Genomic DNA, 16,681 nt, shown 5'->3' on the forward strand with positions numbered 1-16,681 from the left:
TAAATAAATAAATAAATAAATAAATAAATAAATAAATAAATAAATAAAGTACTCATACTTGTTTGGATCAGAGAGTTGAGTGAAGCTACAGTAGGAGGAAGCTGGAGGACAGGTGGAGGCATCCCTGAGGGGATGATATTCTGATATTCCTGGGGGCTGATTAGCTACTGATTATAAAACTAACTGCTTCCTATTCCTGAGTTCCTGAGTTGTTAGCTGCAGTGCAGCCTCGACAAAAACATAACACATGGGAGGAATACATTTTAGTGTAATATATTGAGCATATACATTTTCCATACCCATCAATTACTTCTGCCTTCCATAAAGCGATTGGTAAAATCTGTATAATTCCAGTAATAATTTTCCTAAGTTTTTACCTCCAAACTGATAAATTATGCCTGCACATATATAATGAAGTTGCACACACACTGAGAATGTACTTTCCATTAAGCAGAGTGTAGCAGCTAATATAGCATGACTTACATGTACACTTATGGATTGTGGATGGAGAAGTAGGAGTGCTTTTTAGAATTTGTAAGTGCTTTATTAGTTTGTTAGAGGAGCTGCAACTTTGATTAATAGGTGTGACAACTGTGGCTGAAAGGCCTCTTCTCTGCCTCATCTCAGCTAACTGAAGTCACTGAAGTGGATCTCTCAGAGGAATCAGATGACAAACATTTTCTGTTTGGTATCGATATGGTCTGAGAAGCTTGTGCATTTTGAGTCCTGCTTTGAACCCTCAACCTGCGTGTTTCCATCACAGCCATCTGGTTGAAAAAAAGCTTGATGTGATGAGATGGTGCAGTTCTGACTCTAAAACTTGCTAATGACTTGTGAGTGACAAGCTGTCCAATGAGCATGTGGTTTTAATACCACAGATAAACCTCTCTTTGGAAACAGACTTTAATTCGATATGACACTAAATTAGTGACTGAGCCTATAAACTCAACAGGACAGTGTTTACAGAGGTCAAATCAAAGCCATTTTCCCTTTCAGCGTACAGATTTAAGGTATTTTCACACTGGCTTCTTTTTTCCACCACAGAAGCCATGACCATGTTTTATACCATGTATTTTAAGCATTCGCACTAATTGATAGATGTCAATGTCTCTGGGCTACAAACATTGCTGGACTAAAAGGCTAAGTTTAAGCTTTTAAAATACAAAATCTGAAACTAAATACAGGGAGTGCAGAATTATTAGGCAAATGAGTATTTTGTCCACATCATCCTCTTCATGCATGTTGTCTTACTCCAAGCTGTATAGGCTCGAAAGCCTACTACCAATTAAGCATATTAGGTGATGTGCATCTCTGTAATGAGAAGGAGTGTGGTCTAATGACATCAACACCCTATATCAGGTGTGCATAATTATTAGGCAACTTCCTTTCCTTTGGCAAAATGGGTCAAAAGAAGGACTTGACAGGCTCAGAAAAGTCAAAAATCGTGAGATATCTTGCAGAGGGATGCAGCAGTCTTAAAATTGCAAAGCTTCTGAAGCGTGATCATCGAACAATCAAGCGTTTCATTCAAAATAGTCAACAGGGTCGCAAGAAGCGTGTGGGAAAACCAAGGCGCAAAATAACTGCCCATGAACTGAGAAAAGTCAAGCGTGCAGCTGCCAAGATGCCACTTGCCACCAGTTTGGCCATATTTCAGAGCTGCAACATCACTGGAGTGCCCAAAAGCACAAGGTGTGCAATACTCAGAGACATGGCCAAGGTAAGAAAGGCTGAAAGACGACCACCACTGAACAAGACACACAAGCTGAAACGTCAAGACTGGGCCAAGAAATATCTCAAGACTGATTTTTCTAAGGTTTTATGGTCTGATGAAATGAGAGTGAGTCTTGATGGGCCAGATGGATGGGCCCGTGGCTGGATTGGTAAAGGGCAGAGAGCTCCAGTCCGACTCAGGCGCCAGCAAGGTGGAGGTGGAGTACTGGTTTGGGCTGGTATCATCAAAGATGAGCTTGTGGGGCCTTTTCGGGTTGAGGATGGAGTCAAGCTCAACTCCCAGTCCTACTGCCAGTTTCTGGAAGACACCTTCTTCAAGCAGTGGTACAGGAAGAAGTCTGCATCCTTCAAGAAAAACATGATTTTCATGCAGGACAATGCTCCATCACACGCGTCCAAGTACTCCACAGCGTGGCTGGCAAGAAAGGGTATAAAAGAAGAAAAACTAATGACATGGCCTCCTTGTTCACCTGATCTGAACCCCACTGAGAACCTGTGGTCCATCATCAAATGTGAGATTTACAAGGAGGAAAACAGTACACCTCTCTGAACAGTGTCTGGGAGGCTGTGGTTGCTGCTGCACGCAATGTTGATGGTGAACAGATCAAAACACTGACAGAATCCATGGATGGCAGGCTTTTGAGTGTCCTTGCAAAGAAAGGTGGCTATATTGGTCGCTGCTTTGTTTTTGTTTTGTTTTGAATGTCAGAAATGTATATTTGTGAATGTGGAGATGTTATATTGGTTTCACTGGTAAAATAAATAATTGAAATGGGTATATATTTGTTTTGTTAAGTTGCCTAATAATTATGCACAGTAATAGTCACCTGCACACACAGATATCCCCTAAAATAGCTAAAACTAAAAACAAACTAAAACTACTTCCAAAAACATTCAGCTTTGATATTAATGAGTTTTTTGGGTTCATTGAGAACATGGTTGTTGTTCAATAATAAAATTATTCCTCAAAAATACAACTTGCCTAATAATTCTGCACTCCCTGTAGATGTCACAGTGGCTACCTATATCTTTTCTGCAGTCTTTTAGCCAAAGAATCAAAAACAATATGGTCTTAAATGTTTCTGCACACATATAGGCTCCACTTTACAATGGTACAATATGCTTTTATAAACTCTGAATGTCTAACATTGTCTTTTATTATGTTTATGTACAAAATCCACATGTATTAACCCAAACATCATTGCAGTTACTTGGGACAGAGTAAGCATTTGGCCAGCATTTGACAAAATAACATTTCAGACAGCCCATCTGATCCTGCACAACATTTGCAGTATGCCTTAGGTAAACTGTCATACAGCTTAAGTGGTTATTGAGAAAAGCAGTAGGGGAGAGACAGGAAATGGCAGGCAGCTCTTCAGGTTTCTGAAGGTAGGCAGAATCACTTCCAATTAAGCTACTGCATAATTAAACTGTGGACTAAGCTGTTAAAACACTGCTGGCAGGAGTGTGGCAGGACTGCATGAAGAGAGCAGATGCACATGCTGCATTTATGTCTTCGAAGCCACCGGCAGGATGGTTTTGGCAGTAAAGCGTTGTCACTTGTTCACACTCATCTGAAGCTATTAAGGATTACTGAAATGTTTGCTGCTCAGTCTGGTTTCTTAAGATTACCAGTTGGTTGACAGTGTAAGCAACTATCATTCTGTCAACAAATCATCATGCCACTAAAGTTCCTGTTTTAGAGCAACAATTTATTCTCTTTTTACACAAAAGCCTGGCAGACCTCAGGCATTTATTACCCTTGTTTCACTGAAAACCTTATTTATATGTAGTCCCAAATCCCCCAGTTCAACAGGTTTTACCATCTTCCCAGCATACACGACAATCCCCCCCCCCCCCCCAAATCCGTCTTTAATGAGGTCAAATTAGAGCTTTGGGAGAAAAACCTGAACACTGTAATTCTTAGAATATATTTAAAGAAAAATGATTCATCTTGTGTCAAAACAGCTTTTAATGACTGCTTAAATCTAACAATAGCTGAGCATGTGGGTGACTAGACTGCACACCAGAAAGAAATTGGTGGATGAAAAAAAGAAGAGAAAAATGAGGCGACTCGTTTTAACAAAAATGTCATGTTTAGCCTGAGGGTGGTGGCAGAGTAAATGCCATGCTGTAGCCTAGAGAGTTTATCCTGTTGGGTGTCCTAGCCTAATGGTCAAAACACAAACAATTTAAATGCAGCAACCCAGGATGCTTCCCATACAAGGCGGCTTGTTGCTGGCATGTCATAAAAACACATACATAAACTTGTAAAAGATCACAAACAGCTCTTTCAAACTATATATGACCATTTAATATTTGTACATGTATATTTTTATCTCTCTTCTTCATTTCCACCTTATCCTCCTCACCTCAAAAGCTTCACCTCCTGAAATGATATCAGGGCTCTAATAAACAAAAATGTCCATAAACATGTTTAATTATTTTTGATATTGTCACAATTACTTATTGTCAGCAGATTAGACAAACAACACCCTCGTCTCTAAACACCTTACAAGCCGGCTAAACAACAACTGCCGGTTGTAAGCTAACATTATTCCAACTAATGTTGGACTCAAATGTTTTAAAAAAGATAAAATAAAAAAATAAAAATCGCACTTTCCCTCGCAGTTTATTTGCCAAGTGTCCGAGTCCAACAACGTTACAGCAACTGCAAAGACATTTTCAGTGACACCAGCTAAGAGCAGCTAAGTGCAACAAAATCCACTAAAACTCAACAACTAACCTCAGTATTGTCATTAGACATCAGTGAGCTTCACCGATTCATAAACTCGTATCAGACTCAGAAGTTTTACAGCCTCCTCCAGATTAAAAGGATGTGAACAACCAGCATACCGCTGAGGTAAACGGCAGATTGGCAATCTACACTCGACGGCCAGAATTGTTTGTCCTTAACCGACCACTGTATCTAGGATTAGGTGCTTAAAATTGGGAAGGGTAAGAATAGAATTCAGTTGACTGCAATCTACTGACATCTAGTCATGAGCTTTTATACACTACCTTTAAGCAGTAACCCTCAAAACCAATGCAATCAAGACTTTTGGGTATAATTACAGATAGTGAGATAATGCTCACATGTAATAATTATGACTCCTAAATAGTTAATGCAATGTTATTTTTCATTATTTTGACAAACCTCTTAGATTTAATCTTCAAGTCTGTACTACAAATAAATCTTGATCACTTTCACAGCACTAATATTTTTGAAGTTGCAGGCAATGAAGAAGTATTTTTAAGATATAATCAAAGACTGCTGTCAGTATTTTTCAGTTGATGCACAGCCACTTTTATAATAACCGGTCACTCACTGTTCAATCTTTCTATTTGAATCTTACGCTGGAAAACTTACTGGTGAGATAAAGAAAAGTAAAGAGAGCGATCTCTGAACAGGACGTCAGAAGCAAGTGGATCAACTAGTAAGCAAACAATGAATTGGATCCCAAACTATCAAAAATACAGTAATCACCAGCTTTCAACATTAGAGCTCAGAGAAGATACGTGTTATTTAAGTTAGGCTGGGAAAAAATTACTTCAAATGAAGCATAGAACTTGGCATGTGAACGGTCATCAAACAAGATGCAGAGCATTATGTAGGTGACACCACATGCTTTTCCAAACCAGGAAACCAGAAGGAGGAGTATTAGTAGGGTCAAAGTGAAGTGGTTTTGTCTTTAAGCTTTGTAGCCACGATGATGGCATCAAGCTCTTACTGTTTAATGTCCTTGACCTTTGCCCTTTCAGCCGCTGCTTGTGCCTTGTCATAGGTCTTCCTGCGCGAGAGTGGGGAAGGCTCAGGAGCTCGCTTTTCCACGCCTGGCAGATTTCTGGAGCCAGAACTGAATGTTCAGTTTTACCGATTTATCCACAAACAACACAGATAGTATAAAAAAAAAAAGATTTTTAAAACAAATGGAAATGAAACCAACACAAAATAATGGCAACAATGACGAGATGAGCATGCAGTACACACAGAAATGCAGTTACCTGATGTTACAGTTCCAAAACAGTGATGGTTCTTCGTCAAGCTCATGTTTAACAATGAGTGCAGTGTGTGCTGCACATCCACAAATATAATTCTAACTGTATCATTTCTGATGGATTATTATCAGCTAAGGGTTATTCTTACATAAAGCAACTGGCTCCATTTTAAAGCACTGCTTGTCACAAGACATTTAATGCAGCCTGGTTAGTGTTTCTTTTATTAGTGTGCAACTGACCTGGAATAAGGAATGGCAAGGGAGACTTTTGCAGGGCACAGTAATAATCAAGCAATACAAAATATTTGCTGGTCTCTACATGCTTTTCTCAAATAGATTCATCAATTGCTGTAAAGTATAGCAAAATGTGAAGGTGCTTGTGAACAATATATAACCAAATAAAGCAAAGAAGCACAGCAACAACATGCAGGAAAAAGAGAAGGAGGAATTAATCTGTTAGTAAGCGTGCAGGGCCTGAACTTACATGCTGCCCATTTTAGAGGAAAAGCCAGGGGAGAGAGCTGCGTAGTCCCTGACTGAGCCTGACAAGTCCATGTCTCCGCCCGCATCTGGTGTTTCAGCTAACGGCAACATCGGACTAGAAAAGTCGACAGTAGGTGCGTCAGGTGCAGAGTCACTGTTAGCGTAGAGCAACTCCATCTGAGTGGTTGTCCTCCTGCGAGCCTGTACAGCACAGATAAGTGAATAATTAAAAATACAGAATTGGTTTGAGGATAAGGCATCAAACATGTGCAATAAACTCTACAATACCTTATTCCTTGTTTTGGTCTCTCCACAAAGTTTCATGAAATCTGTAGCCAGAGTGCTGGAGGAAATACAGACAATCATGCAAACAATCATTAAAGAATGTGCTTGGACTACACTGCTCCTCTCTGCTTTACTGTTTTGCAGTATAATAAACAATACTTCATATAATTAACAAGTTAATTATAAGAATACTATAAACATTAATATAAACATAAAAGACAAAATGCAATTTCATTACAAGAAGCAATAAAACATCATATATGTATATAATGCAATAATATAACAATTCATGAACTACCAAAGCAACTTAACATAAATGTGACAAAATATGCCACAAGATAATATTTTAAATCTACAAATACATTGTTATAGTACTTTATAAGAACTATAACAGACTTACTTTCCCTCTGCAGAGGGGCTCTGGGCCGATTCATCACTGCTGCTATCGTCCCCGTTTTCTGTCAGATGAGATCCGTGAATAGAGAATATTAGATGGAGTGATTAAACTGAGATGACTGGTCAGCTAAAATGGTTCTTAGTAAGTATACCTTGCTAGAGACTTAAATAATTTAACTTCTTTATTTTAACCTTTGCGATTTTGATTTCTTTTGTATAACATGTAGAAAAATGAACAGATGAAGCAGATGAGGGGTGATGTCAGCACAGCGCCATGCTGTTTAATTGATAAACCTGGCCCTCGCCGAGCTCATTAATACCAGATGGCTCAAAAACAGATGAGGTTCAAAGTCAGAGAGAGGTCATATTGGGAAGATTTTAAAGAGACATGTAAGGGAGCTGAGATGAATGTAAAAGAACCAACATGAGATAACAGGGTGGAGGAGTGCGAGAAATCATTAGTCTGCTGGTCCTGATGGGTCAGCTGACCTACAAGGTCTAACAGAGCAAAATATCCACGTTATATGGTTCCTGTAGAAGAGTCTGGGGTTAGCAGGTGCTAAAGCATGGAGGCTGTAGCACATGTGAGCTGCAAGGAGGAGGAGGGGGAGGACAGGGGGTAGGAGGAGTGTATCCAGATAAGGAGAGGGGAAAGCTTCAGCCAACACATGGAGGGAAGCCTGGTTGCACTGCACCTCATGCACCTGTTTATGTTATGTTCAGTTAGTTCTCAAAGTGCAAAGGGAAGGAACCATGCATTCATAACCGATTAGAGTCCAATAGGGTTTCACTTACCAGGCGGGATGTTACCTAGCTCTGTAAACACATAAGAAAACAAAAGAAGGGAAAAGAAAAGATGGGGGAACAGAAAAAGGCAATGCACAAATCAAAAACCATCCCCCGAAATTCAAAAATAAATAAATAAATAGATAAATAAAAAAAGATATAAAAATAAAATAAAATGCACCAACTGTCAGAGCATCCTACCGAACAGAGGCTGGCAAATCCAATATCAAAATAAAAAGAAGAAATCAGCTTTAATAACAAACATGTAAATAGAAACCGTATTATACTAATGTGATCGTGTATATACTTGTATACACAGCACCAAAATGTAACCATGGAATTAACTGTCGGTTATACAACAGGGACGCCAGCTTCTATTCGGCAGAAGGCAACAAGCAATAGCACCTCAAAAGGCCCAATCATGCAACTGACCAGTTACCCAGTGCACCTCCTGACAGCAAAATCATTTCTAACAAGAGTATGAAAGCAACATTTATGCTGCTAAATTTAAACACATACACTCAGGGAGAGAAATAGATCTACAACATCCCAGAATTAAATTCTAATCTCAGCTTTACCTAGCATGATATCAGTGACACTTTCAGTGGGTGGGCGGGGCCTGGTCCAAACTGGATACGTTTTTATTTTATTGTATCTTTTTATTATTTTTTTCTACCTTGCAAAGCATTCCCCAGCAGCGCGTCCAGCTCTGGGTTAAACTCTGCTTTCTCCTTCAGCATGTGAAAGAGCAGCTGGTTCTGTGTGGCGCTGGTAATCTCAGTCTGCTTCAATCTGCCCTCCATCACCTTCACCTGAGACTCCCTCTGAGCTGCCTGCAGGCCCTGAAGAGGTCAGACCACAGTGTCAGGCCATTTCATCTGCACTTCATTTCATTTTTTTGGTTAGAGTTGGAAGTTTCTGAGTTAATGCATGGAACAGATGCTACAACTTAATATCATGCACATATGCAAATGCACTTGCATGTCATATTGCTGATACTTGGGCTGTATGACTACTGTACAGCAGTGGCTCTCAAGTATTTAGCCCCAATACAGATGTGGCAATTTTTATCAGTTGTTAACAATAAAAAATGATCCAAGTTGAATTTTGGTTAAATAAAAGATCAACAAACATCTTCTCCCCTGGTCACTTACAACCCACCTACAGTCAACTGGTGTCCTACAGTTTCTGTTACTATACAACTGCATTTCTTTCTACATACAGAGGTTTCTATTATTTTGCAAAATAAAAGACACGTAAGCTAAATAACATCTATGTATATTCATGTTTGTTATATGTTATTCATAAGGAGAGAAAATGGTGATGTTTTCACTGAACAGGTGTGATTTCTCTTTCTGAAGGAGGGTACCTTGTTAATTGCCATTGACATGAAGTGATCAAGGAGAAAACGAGCCTCTGTCAGAGTACAGGAACCAATCACAGCAGAGACGTCCACAGTGTCACCTTCCTCCTGGGAGAAAGAAAAAGTAAAATTTGAAGACCATAGTTAACAGAAATGAAAATCAAATTTCCAACCTTGTTAACATGCCCATATGTCATTTATTATGTGCTACAATGCATATTTTTAGCAAAATAATAAGAGTGCCACTTTTTCTCTTGGAACTGGAGTCCATGGTGCTTCAGACACTGTGTTTATTGTGACTGCGTCCCGTCCTTAAACTAGGTTCTCTTCCTTAGCACATAAAAACCGCCGGTGACACACACTCCGTCACCGCCCCTTTACACATTGAGGAAAGTTACTGTTACAGTTTCAGTATTGACTCTCCCATAGTTTTCCTCACAGTAAAAGTGTGTATGGGCTCTCCTGAGTTAGAGTAAAACACCATTTATACAACTTAAAAAAGAAGAAATACAAAAGAAAAATGTAACTATTTTAATTCAAAGATATATTCTCTCAAATCCTTTACTCTTCAGTCAGCAAGTGCTAAGAACGCTGAATTTTAGCTGATTGTGACATAATTAAGGTCATTCACGTTCCACAGTCTATCCATTTCTTTTATATAGATGGTATCTGGCGACCTCCCCTCTGCCCAAGTTTTTACACCTCACTATATGACTAACATAGATGAGATTTGACGACCATGTGAACAGGTTCCAGGTTTTTCCGAGGGTAGTCCTATTAAGCTGTATAGGCAGAGATCACCATCACTAACTGCTGATTCACACCTGGTCATTTTATTCTGGAAGCAGGCCTGAAAACTTCTCAGTTCAGAAAAAAAGGGGGTTAAAACAAGCTAAACAACCCGTCTGACGTTTTCAATATCTGGCTGCCTATTTCCAGAATCAGCAGGCTCTCTCACCTTGGTTTCCTCCATCTGCATGATGTTGGCCTGACAATCTGCAATACTGTCATTAATATAGTCAATGTTGGCTGTCAATGCTTCCACTTCCTCATTGATGGGAAGAACAGTCTTCTCTGCCTCTGGCCCCTCTCTGAGCAACCGGTCCCTCTTCCTGAGGACCTTCTCCTTGCGCTTGGTGAGCTCCTCCCTTTGCTGTGTGTTAAAAATTAAACAACTTCTTATAGATTTTCAATCACTGAGTCATTTCTGAATATGGGAAAAGTCACAGAAGATGATTGAAGATGAAATCAACCTAAAGCCATGACATGTTCTTTGAAGCTCATTGATAAGGAAACACACAAGGAGCAGAGCAATATTAAATGAAACAACTGTTTGTGCTGCATTAAGCTTAACAACAGCCACAAGAGTCCTAGAATATTTCAAAATTTCACTACTGAAGATAAAAGAACAATTTAATGCCTTCCAGGCATCTAGCAAGATATCTTTTTGGTCTTTCTCCTGATCTGCTAACATGTAAAATCTATAACTGTCCTGCTTTAGGTTTTTACCTTGAGAAGGCGGTTCATGTCGGTTTCCATATTAGAGATGGTCATCCTCTGCATGATGACATCAGAGATCCGCCGCTCCAGGGACTGCCATTTGTTACGAGCCATTCTGGTGCTGTAAACACTTCCTGTGCGCCTGTAAGAAGACCTGCACATGCAGCATCACTCATCAGTAAGCTGTTTGATTAATACAGCCACTTATTTAACACCTAAATGTACAAATCCAGGGAGAATGTAGAAAGTGATGATCACATGAGAGGCCCACTAAAGAAACCCTCCATCGACAACAACTCAAATGTTCACATTGTGTGCATTTTAAAGTGGATTTGGACTTCTTTTACCTTAGTATAATTTAGGATTAGTGAAGTGCTTCAACTATTTATCCTAACTATTATTTTACTATTTCAACTCCTCCACTTATCTTACATGCTAGTAAATTTAGTTGCCATTTAGGATATTTAATTAGTACACATTTTAAGAGTTTATCAAACATGTTGATTTGTTTACTTATTCTGACAGTTAAAAGTTTTACATAATAGCCATCCATCTGTTAATACTTTTCAACTGCTAACCGTATGTTTTACCCTAATAACATTCATCTGTTTATCTTTCATTTCATGCAGTCAGCTTATACTTGTAACAGTCTATCCATACTTTTATCCTCGAACTCAACTCTAAAGCTATACTGTTAATAAGAATTTCAACTGCCAGCCACAGTTTTGCTTAGATCTTATTGCAGCACGGTGGTGCCATCCAGTGACATTTTTGAAGTTTAAATCTTAAAGTCTTGTTTAGATTAGATGATCTTTCCCTGCAGAAATCTCCTGGGGTACTAATCACAGATGCATATAACTGCAGAAGAGATTTAGGTTTCACTTTATGAAATGAGGCAGGTAGGGTGTTCACCGTTTCCTGAAAATTTCTGCAGTGTCTCAGAGCCTTCCTTCCAGCCGGCCTCTTTAAAAAAGTAAAAAATTATACACCCAAGCAAACATTTGCGTGCACACAGACTCACCAAGTGCCATTGGGAGCACTGGTGCTGGAGGAGTACATGCGTCCAGACGGGGGTCTGTGTGAGGAGTCCTGGACTGGTTCTGGAAGATTGACCCTTCGGATCACCTTACCCGAGGTAGGCCTGACCTGCCTCCTCAGAGCTGTCACCTGACACACAGAGCTTACTTGTCACACCAGAAAGTGTGTAAACACAACATATACCGGACATATGCTCGCGTCTACAGTATCACGAGTACAATTAAAAAAGTTCAATCTGCTTCCTCTGTCAGAAATATTTTTTGATGCCTCTCACCTCCTCAGTCTTCCTCCTCAGAATAAGCTCCTGCTGTCTTTTCTGAGCCTCCAGCAACTTTAGCTGATGCTGAGGAGGAAACATGAATATAGTATCATCAAAGAAAGTAATGAAACTCGTGGCACAGACCGTGATATAACTGCAGAAGTTTATAAACAGACTGTTACTAACCTCCTGCTTGCGCTGGTCCTTCTTCAAAGAAGCTATTTCTCGGTTTCTGCGAGACTCGTTCATCCTGTTCTTCTCCTGTTGCTCCTTCATCTGCTTCATAAGACGGACCTGGACAGATCATATTAAACAATATTAGGCCTAGTAACAGCACACATGTAAACTAGAGAGCCCGTATCTCCAGTTTACATGAGTGTCATATCTGGTACAGGTAAATCTCCTTAGTCCATACCTTAGTCCTCTTCATTTCTGCCACATCCATCTGAAGCTTCTTCAGCTGTTTCTCGTACTGTGATTGGTTCTTGAGTAGGCGGGCATGCTCCTTCTGGGCTGACTGGAGCTTTTGAAGCTCCTTGTTCATGATGCTCAGCTTCTTCTCATATTCAGCCTTGATTTTGCGAGCCTTGTCCTCTGTACCAGTTTCTACCGAACCTGAAAATATTTAGAAAAAACTAATAATACTATAACATTTTTTAAATCCAACACTGCTGTGGGACAAGCTCTCCCAGCTGTGTGTGCCTGACTATCTGCAGGTGGACTAACTGAAATCTCAACAGTAGGCTACCCAAAAATAAAAATAAATAAATACAAGTACAAAATAGGTTTACACAAATCAAAACCTATCTGGAGAAAGTGTTTGTGAACAGAATCACACTTTCACTTTGCAGACAACATGTTTTACACACAGTTGGTCAACTAGTCTGCTGTGTGTGTGTGTGTGTGTGTGTGTGTGTGTGTGTGTGTGTGTGTGTGTGTGTGTGTTGTGTGTTTTAACAAAACTAATAATTCTGGCTTTAAAATCCATTCTTTTAAAATCCGTCTCAGACAAACTTTGGTGTATTAACTATCCCTGTCTGCCAGCACACGTTCATAAACAGGTTTTTCATTATTGAAGAAAAACAAAGGCTCAGATCAAATAAGTAGGCTATAACATGAATTCTTCCAAGCTTAAGCAGAAATACCAAATGTACTCTCTGTTTGAGAAATAAGCTGATCAGAGGCAGAGACATGATGAACCAAACCCACAAGTGCCTCCTGGTGGATGATTTTATCCAAACTGTCAGCGCACATGTAAATAAATTATGTCTCACACTGCAGTGCTCTCCCCTCTGACTGATATGTGACCTCCCACTTCCCTCGTCGTCTTACTCATGTTTTGGAGGACGCGGTCCCTCTCCAGCTGGGTGTCTCGGATCTTGCACTGCAGCATCATCAGCTTCTGTTCGTACTGCTGTTTCAGTGTGTGTAGACGACGCTGGCTGTTCTCCAGTTCGTCAATCAGCTTCTGTTTAATGGCAATCTCACAGGTGATGTTGGCCAGATCTGCCTGGTAATTCTCTGTGAGACACCAATGAGCTGATTAAGTATCGACATCCACAGTTACAGGCGTAAATCTCAAGTAGTTCATGTATTTTGTTGTTAGAGGATCCATTCAAATAATCTCGGAGTACACATAGTCAAGTTTCATTTGTTTAGTCCCATGTTCAACTTGAAAACTGAAAAGAAATTAAAGAAAATTAATTTGTACTACTTCATATTTTATCTTAAAAAAGGTGTTTTTGCCCACCTAAAAACACAAAATGCTAAACCTAAAAAAGTTTTAGGCAGAGCCTAAAGACTATCACAAGCAATGCCATCAAATTATGTTTTTGTAAACCAGTTTTGTTAATTGAGTAATTGGGTCTTAATTTATGTAAGCAGACATTTTTGTTTTGCTCTTTGCCCTTCTTCAAGGTCAATATATTCTATAATGAGCCAGGTAAAACCCAGAAAAACAGGACATAACCAGGAGTCTGTACTTGAATTTATACAGTCTAATATTACAATTCATATCTGTTTGGAAGCCTAAAAACCAAAAATGCTCCTTACAAGAAGCACTGTGAGCACAAACCCCCACCAAGGCAGCTCATTGTCCACACAGTATTTACTTTTAAGGGAATAGCGTTGTATTTTCTTTATATTCAATTTGTTTTCTTTGTTCTTTTAAACATAGATTAAAAATTTTGCAATTGTTTTTACTGCACTACAAAGTACAGCCTTTTTAAAATGTATTTGTCCTGTTGAAGCTCACTTTAATAAACCTGATATAATTCTCAGTACGATTTTTCATTTACATGGATTCATTGTCTTAGAAATACTTTCTTCAACTTGAAAGAAAGGCAGATGTGCAATGTAAAAGTGAGGTCAGAGGTCAAATGTGATATGATATTTGGATACAAACTATAACGCGACATTTAAAATTCCCAAATAATCTTCCCAATATTCCTTTATGTTGTCAATACAAACAATGGCAGTACGAAACAGTTTTAGACAGCTCTATGTAGCATTATTATCACTATGATTTTTAAATAAATGATTGACCTTGAAAGAGAGGTCAGAGGTGAAATGTGGCATGATATTTTAAATCTTTGTATGTTCACTATACACATCACGCCTGTAAGAAACACAGTTTGTAAGGCTTTTGTCAGTTTTGACCAATAAATCATTAAGCTGACCTTAAAGACCTCAGTGGATGTAAGGCAAGTTTCAGTGGATAGTTAACATGACCCTACTCTATCCCAACAAAGTTTGATCAAAATTCATTCAAATCCTTGAGCTACTGTGTGTATAGACACATGCAAATGCTACCAAAAACGTCACTTTCTTGGTAGAGGTAATAAGCACCTGAATCAGAATGAACAGACTGAAAGGAAATTCTCAGGTCACTCAGAAGAAAACTATCACATGAACAGCGGGTTCTCAAAGGTTTAATGATTTAGATGGCCGGCCTATGAGTGTGGGTCACAAGTATAAAGCACACTTCAAACACATTTAAACAGGATTCATAACGTGTCTGTTTTCAGTTGCTAATACACTGAATTTAAATGAGATCTCATGTAACCAGCTGGCCCAAACTCTCCATCTGAATGGGAAAAAAGGGTCGCAGCTAACAAGTGACACTTTAAAGACAGTTTCATTAAATCCATAAGAAAGAAAGATTCATGCAGGATACCTTTTTCATCTGACTCTGAGTCAGAGTCATCAGAGCTCTCCTCTACATCCATCTCTTCCTCCTCCTCTTCTTCCTCTTCCTCTCCTTCTCCCTCCTCATGGTCACTGCCCTCCTGGACCTCCTACAGCATAAAACAAATAACTTTTTATCTAAAAGCACTATTCAGTATACTGTATATACGAGGTTATATAAATAATGGCGAAACATAATGGAGTCCGTCATACCATTTCCGTGTCCTCACTGGCCCTCTCTGTCATTTCCTTCTCTGTACCCTTTTCTTGCTCATTGTCAGGAACTTCTTCTTTGTTGACGCTGAAAGATTTAAAAGACTTTGTAATCCAATCAGTTTTCCATTTGTAATGTAAGAAGAGCACTTGGAAGCTTTTTCTGCAGGAAGTGAATTGCACGTTAATCTGCTGGCAATAAAGAAACTTGCATTTTCTGGATAAACGCAGTAGTAAGTAACATATCTGTGCATGGCATCTTTAACATCAGGGAGGTTACACTGTCTTTTTGGCAAAGAAGCGTTTTGACTGGTTTCACCACAATGCAAGGTTTAGTTTCCAATGACTCAATCTCTGCAGGCACTCTTCTCTGTGAGAAAACATAAACAAGTCTTACACAGTGAGACTTAGGCAAGACCACAGAATATAAGTTGGGATTGCTCCAATTTTATAAGCTTGATTGTGCAAAAGACAGTATTTTTAAACAAAAGAAGGGAGGCATCTCATCAGGCTGAACAAAACTGGCAAAGTAAAGAAGCATGGAAGGAAAATGCAGTACGAAAAATAAATGTTTTAACTAAATCCATAAAGCAGATCTGTTGGATAAATATATTATCCAAACGCGGAGGGTTAGCAATGCTAAGGTAGCATTTCACACAAAAACCACCTGGATAAAGTGACCAAAAAGAAAATAAAAGATTAATACACTGAAAAGAAAAGGGGAATTTTGTCATCCAGCCTTAGATTGTTTGAAAATAGGAGATTAAAGCTTATTAAGTGGCAAAACGGTGTTTCAGGGAGGTGATGTGCTTTGACAGTAGTATGTTTCACTTCAGACCTGCCCAAACAAACAATAAAATTAAAATAAAGTGCTGAATTATGGGGAAGCATGGGAATGGCAACAGGAGGGTGGAAGCTCTGACAAACCTGGCATCCTCAACCTCTTCCACCACCACCACCTCCTCCCTTTCCTCCCTCTCTCTCTCCTCCAACAGCAGCTGGAGTCTTCAGGGAGGGTCAAAGGGTCAAACGAGAGAAGGAAGCAAGAGATGAACAAAGGAAGAATGGAGGGAAGAATGGTCAGAGGAAGCTCTGCACTGAAAACCACACCTTTAATCCACCTTTCAGCCCCCCAAAGTGCCCCCCGGGGCAACTCTGAGTTAAAAAAACATAAATAAATAAAACCTGAGCCTGCGATCAGTCTGCTGTGTTTGCACTGAAATTTATAGTGCAGCGACAGTACAGCACTACCAGAGAACTAACAACAGAAAACATAAAGCTGATGTGTTTATGTGTATAAATGAAGTCAAATGCTTATAAATTATTCAATAAGTTATTTGTGGCTTTTAAGTATCCTTGTTCCAATATACAAAGACGAACCTTTGAAACAAGTCAAACTGACCTCTGGGTAAAGCAATCATGCCTTTGGAAAATTATGAA

At 39.3% G+C, this 16,681-nt stretch overlaps 1 protein-coding gene across 4 annotated transcripts in view; it reads right to left on the reverse strand.

Moving 5' to 3' along the window:
• Positions 1 to 16,681, reverse strand: part of kif21a (kinesin family member 21A) — a 56,119-nt gene that overhangs the window by 9,834 nt on the left and 29,604 nt on the right. Inside the window, exons 12-27 of one of the 4 annotated variants that reach the window (XM_031731852.2) lie at positions 15,242 to 15,329; positions 15,018 to 15,138; positions 13,175 to 13,363; positions 12,258 to 12,457; positions 12,029 to 12,136; positions 11,858 to 11,926; positions 11,567 to 11,712; positions 10,555 to 10,699; positions 10,004 to 10,198; positions 9,052 to 9,153; positions 8,359 to 8,524; positions 7,692 to 7,712; positions 6,901 to 6,958; positions 6,504 to 6,558; positions 6,217 to 6,416; positions 5,466 to 5,579 (exon numbers count right to left, since the gene is read on the reverse strand). In XM_031731852.2, the coding sequence (XP_031587712.2) occupies positions 5,466 to 5,579; positions 6,217 to 6,416; positions 6,504 to 6,558; positions 6,901 to 6,958; positions 7,692 to 7,712; positions 8,359 to 8,524; positions 9,052 to 9,153; positions 10,004 to 10,198; positions 10,555 to 10,699; positions 11,567 to 11,712; positions 11,858 to 11,926; positions 12,029 to 12,136; positions 12,258 to 12,457; positions 13,175 to 13,363; positions 15,018 to 15,138; positions 15,242 to 15,329 (1,977 nt within the window). Of the gene's footprint in view, positions 1 to 5,465; positions 5,592 to 6,216; positions 6,417 to 6,503; positions 6,559 to 6,900; positions 6,959 to 7,691; positions 7,713 to 8,358; positions 8,525 to 9,051; positions 9,154 to 10,003; positions 10,199 to 10,554; positions 10,700 to 11,566; positions 11,713 to 11,857; positions 11,927 to 12,028; positions 12,137 to 12,257; positions 12,458 to 13,174; positions 13,364 to 15,017; positions 15,139 to 15,241; positions 15,330 to 16,681 lie in introns of all 4 variants that reach the window. The other 3 variants (XM_031731853.2, XM_039615096.1, XM_039615097.1) reach the window with 3 other exon arrangements.

This window comes from Oreochromis aureus, linkage group 7 (genome assembly GCF_013358895.1).
Source record: "Oreochromis aureus strain Israel breed Guangdong linkage group 7, ZZ_aureus, whole genome shotgun sequence".
In the NCBI taxonomy this organism is placed as follows: domain Eukaryota; kingdom Metazoa; phylum Chordata; class Actinopteri; order Cichliformes; family Cichlidae; genus Oreochromis; species Oreochromis aureus.